Source organism: Nelusetta ayraudi, unplaced genomic scaffold (assembly GCF_046127955.1).
Source record: "Nelusetta ayraudi isolate G7.1 ecotype Tasmania unplaced genomic scaffold, CSIRO-AGI_Nayr_v1 ptg000004l, whole genome shotgun sequence".
Lineage (NCBI taxonomy): Eukaryota > Metazoa > Chordata > Actinopteri > Tetraodontiformes > Monacanthidae > Nelusetta > Nelusetta ayraudi.
In genome coordinates this window covers 17652501-17657500 of record NW_027466054.1, presented here as the reverse complement: position 1 = coordinate 17657500, position 5000 = coordinate 17652501, and the positions used below count along the sequence as shown (strand labels likewise).

General features: G+C 56.2%; 1 protein-coding gene across 2 annotated transcripts in view; it reads right to left on the bottom strand.

Annotated features, from left to right (window-relative positions):
- The window catches only part of gcgrb (glucagon receptor b), a 42672-nt gene that overhangs the window by 13120 nt on the left and 24552 nt on the right, over nt 1–5000 (bottom strand). The window contains exons 6-7 of one of the 2 annotated variants that reach the window (XM_076040145.1): nt 4739–4845; nt 3981–4122 (exon numbers count right to left, since the gene is read on the bottom strand). In XM_076040145.1, the coding sequence (XP_075896260.1) occupies nt 3981–4122; nt 4739–4845 (249 nt within the window). The remainder of the gene's footprint in view (nt 1–3980; nt 4123–4738; nt 4846–5000) is intronic. The other variant, XM_076040155.1, reaches the window with a different exon arrangement.

Genomic DNA, 5000 nt, shown 5'->3' with positions numbered 1-5000 from the left:
GGGACGTTCAGTGGCGGAAAGGATGAAAAGAAAAAAAAAAACGTATTTGCTACAACAGCGGCGCGGTGAGAAACAGGGACGGTCGATACTTTCGCAGGCTGGATTTGTGTTATAGCCGTGAACTTGCTATGATAACCCCCCCCCTAAAAAAAAAATAAGCACCCTAAAATCTCCAGCAGTCTCTGAAGTATCAGTCTGAGGCCTACGATGCTTTTAAATCACGAGTTATATTTTCAAATGCAAAATACCATTTTTCACATTAGTCCGTGTCTTTATACATCTACATGTTTATATTTATATATGCCTTACACTTGCGCACATTCTCCCCCCTGAGCTGCCACCTCGTGGTGGGGGAGTTTGAGTGCCCGAATGATCCCAGGAGCTATGTTGCCTGGGGCTTTATGCCCCTGGTAGGGTCTCCCAAGGCAAACAGGTCCTGGTGACGGGACAGACTAAGAGCAGCTCAGAGGCTCACCTCCACGCACAGCATGGGCTCTGGAACCCAGCTCCTCGAGAGGGGCTGGACTCTCCATTTTTCTGGCGTTGCCCGCGGTGAGCGGCGGCGGGCTGGGGTGGGCGTGCTTATTGCCCCACAGCTTAGCCGTCACGTGTTGGAGTTTACCCCGGTGAACGAGAGGGTCACGTCCCTGCGCCTTCGGGTTGGGACAGGTCTCTCACTGTCATTTCGGCCTATGGCCCGAATGGCAGTGTTGAGTACCCGGCCTTCTTGGAGTCCTTGGGAGGGGTGCTGGATGGTGCTCCGACTGGGGACTCCGTTGTTCTGCTGGGGGACTTCAACGCACATGTGGGCAGCGACAGTGTGACCTGGAGAGGCGTGATTGGGAGGAACGGCCTCCCCGATCCCCAATCTAGTCACAGTTTGTCCGTGACGAACACCATGTTCGAACACAGGGGTGTCCACCGGTGCACTTGGCATCAGGATGCCCTGGGGCGGAGGTCGATGATCGACTTTGTTGTCGTGTCGTCTGACCTCCGTCCCTGTGTCTTGGACACTCGGGTGAAGAGAGGGGCTGAGCTGTCAACTGATCACTACCTGGTGGTGAGCAGGATCCGCTGGCGGGGGAGGAGACCGGAAAGACCTGGCAGGCCCAAACGTATTGTGTGGGTCTGCTGGGAACGTCTGGTTGAGCCCTCTGTCAGTACGGTCTTCAACTCCCACCTCCGGGAGAGCTTCTCCCAGATCCCGGGGGAGGTCGGAGACATTGAGTCCGAATGGACCATGTTCTCCACCTCTATTATTAACGCGGCTGCTCGTAGTTGTGGTCGTAAGGTCTCCGGTGCCTGTCGTGGCGGTAACCCCCGAACCCGGTGGTGGACACCGGAAGTAAGGGATGCCGTCAAGCTGAAGAAGGAGTCCTATCAAGCCATGTTGGCTCGTGGGACCCCGGAAGCAGCTGACACGTACCGGCAGGCCAAGCGTGCTGCAGCTCGGGCGGTAGTGGAGGCAAAAACTCGGGCTTGGGAGGAGTTCGGGGAGGCCATGGAGGAGGACTTTCGGTCGGCCTCGAAGAAGTTCTGGCAAACCGTTCGGCGCCTCAGGAGGGGGAAGCAGTTCGCCACCGACACTGTTTATGGTGCAGGCGGGGAGCTGTTGACTTCGACTGGGGATGTTGTCCGGCGGTGGAAGGAATACTTCGAGGATCTCCTCAATCCTGCCGTCACGTCTTCCGCGGAGGAAGCAGAGGCGGGGGACCCGGGGGAGGACTTGTCCATTACCCGAGCCGAAGTCACCGAGGCAGTCAGGAAACTCCTTGGTGGCAAGGCTCCGGGGGTGGATGAGATCCGCCCCGAGTACCTCAAGGCTCTGGATGTGCAGGGACTGTCGTGGCTGACACGTCTCTGTAACATTGCGTGGTGGTTGGGGACAGTGCCTGTGGACTGGCAGACCGGGGTGGTGGTTCCTCTTTTTAAAAAGGGGGACCGGAGGGTGTGCTCTAATTACAGAGGGATCACACTCCTCAGCCTCCCCGGTAAAGTCTATTCCAGGGTGCTGGAGAGGAGGATACGGCCGATAGTCGAACCTCGGATCCAGGAGGAACAGTGCGGGTTCCGTCCGGGTCGTGGAACACTGGATCAGCTCCATACTCTCCGCCGGGTGCTCGAGGGTTCATGGGAGTTCGCCCAACCGGTCTACATGTGCTTTGTGGATCTGGAGAAGGCGTTCGACCGTGTCCCTCGACGCAACCTGTGGGGGGTGCTCCAGGAGTATGGGGTCCGGGGCCCTCTGTTAAGGGCCGTGCGGTCCCTGTATGATCGGAGCAGGAGTCTGGTTCGCATTGCCGGCAGTAAGTCAGACTTGTTCCCAGTGCGTGTTGGACTCCGGCAGGGCTGCCCTTTGTCACCGGTTCTGTTCATTGTTTTCATGGACAGAATTTCTAGGCGCAGCCAGGGGCCGGAGGGAGTCTGGTTCGGGAACCACATGATTGCGTCTCTGCTGTTTGCAGATGATGTGGTCATGTTGGCTTCATCGAGCCAGGACCTCCAGCGTGCGCTGGGGCGGTTTGCAGCCGAGTGTGAAGTGGCTGGGATGAGAATCAGCACCTCCAAGTCCGAGGCCATGGTTCTCGACCGGAAAAAGGTGGTTTGTCCTCTCCGGGTCGGTGGGGGGATCCTGCCTCAGGTGGAGGAGTTCAAGTATCTCGGGGTCTTGTTCACGAGTGAGGGGAGGATGGAGCGTGAGATCGACAGGCGGATTGGTGCAGCGGCTGCAGTGATGCGGTTGCTCTACCGGTCCGTCGTAGTGAAGAAGGAGCTAAGCCGAAAGGCGAAGCTCTCGATTTACCGGTCAATCTACGTTCCCACCCTCACCTATGGTCACGAGCTTTGGGTAGTGACCGAAAGAACAAGATCGCGAATACAAGCGGCCGAAATGAGTTTCCTCCGCAGGGTGGCCGGGCGTACCCTGAGGGATAGGGTGAGAAGCTCGGCCACCCGGGAGGAGCTCGGAGTAGAGCCGCTGCTCCTCCGCATCGAGAGGGGCCAGCTGAGGTGGCTCGGGCATCTGTTCCGGATGCCTCCTGGACGCCTCCCTGGGCAGGTGTTCCGGGCATGTCCCACCGGGAGGAGGCCTCGGGGAAGACCCAGGACACGCTGGAGGGACTATGTCTCCCAGCTGGCCTGGGAACGCCTTGGTGTCCCACCGGATGAGATGGAGGAGGTGACTGGGGCCAGGGAGGTCTGGGCATCTCTGCTAAGGCTGCTGCCCCCGCGACCCGACCCCGGATGAAGCGGTAGAAGAAGAAGAAGAAGAAGAAGACTTGCGCACATTCTTATTTATTATTTCTGTATTTGAATTACTTATTTATACATGACTCCATCTGTATTATGCGAGCTTTGTTGTTCACCCTGCAGCTCACTCTGGCCTGTCTGCCACTCTGACTACTGCTATCTCTCTCTCTCTCTCTCCCTCTCCCTCTCTCTCTTACTCTCTCTCTCTCTCTCACCCTCTCCCTCTCTCTCTTACTCTCTCTCTCCCTCTCTCTCTCTCACCCTCTCCCTCTCTCTCTTACTCTCTCTCTCCCTCTCTCTCTCTCACCCTCTCTCTCTCTCTCTCTCTCTCTCACCCTCTCCCTCTCTCTCTTACTCTCTCTCTCCCTCTCTCTCTCTCATCCTCTCTCTCTCTCTCTGTCTGTCTCTCACCCTCTCTCTGTCTGTCTGTCTCTCTCTCTCTCTCTCTCTCTCTCTCTCTCTCTCTCTCTCTCTCTCTCCCCTACACTGGTCATAAGCAGATGACGGCCCTCTGGAGTCTGGATCTGCTCTGGGTTTCTTCCCACAGGAAGACAGAACGCCTACCTGGATTTAAAGGCGCCATTCAGAGGGGAAAATTAATTAATTAATTAATTGATTAATTAATTAATACATAAATAAATAAATAAATAAATGTCAAATGACATAAAAATTCCAGCCGGCCTGGCAAACCTTTCGACCGACCTTTCGCGCCAAGCTCCGTCTGTACTCACTGGCGTGTCGGCCGTGGCGTTGCCGCTCCGGGGGTCCAGCGTGAGGGTGAGCAGGGCGTCTTTGACCAGGATGGACACGGCTCTCAGGATGAAGGAGGCAAACAGGTTCATGTGGATGTTGTTCCTCATGCAGTGCAGCTTCCTGGTGCCGGTGCAGGAGGAGACGTTAGCTGTTAGCATGAGCTCGCCACCGCCGCTGCCGCTGCTGCCACCACGTCTCTCTGGTCCTGGTTTCTGGTTTTCACTTTTTTTTTCCACCTTCCCCCTCCCTCCAAAATATGTTCCCCTCCCACCCCTGACTTCCACTTGAGTCTTTCCAGTGTCCCGGTTGACGGGTAGACGGAATTATCTTTCGAGGCGCCGTCCCATGCTAAATCCCACAGCTCTGTCAATAAGCCCTTTTTGATGTCACAGAGGGCACTGACACCTCTCTCTAGTCAGAGACAACGCCCCTCCCACGCTCACCCACCAAGCTAGGGGTTGACTCCACCCACTGTGGCCTTGTTTTCATCTCTTTTCAAACCACTGGAAGGTCCTACACAGCGTTGGAACATCGGTTGTATTGTAAACAGAGGGCTGTGCATGCCAGTCTCCTGGAGATCCAGCTGTGCCACCAGCTGTGTAGGTCACCCTTACATCCAGTCTTGCTGGAAACCAATGTTTCCAGTGATTCCTTCTTGCACCCGAAACGGTCGACTGAAGTGTAAAACTTTGATCATTTCATTTTCTAGGGCTCTCGACTTCCCGCCGACCCCTACCTGAAGGTGATGAGGATGGCCAGCGCCAGCAGCAGGGCCCCCAGGGACAGCGAGTAGCCCACCGTGTACATGACCCGCAGCTGATTCAGGATGTGGCCGTATTGCTGCTGCGAGAAACAGCAGAGACGGTCAGAAACACCTCGAAGCGGACGGACACACACACACACACGCACACGCACACGCACACGCACACACACGCGCACACACGCACACACTTACGCACACACACTCCAAATGTTGTGGAAACACAGATCACAGCTAT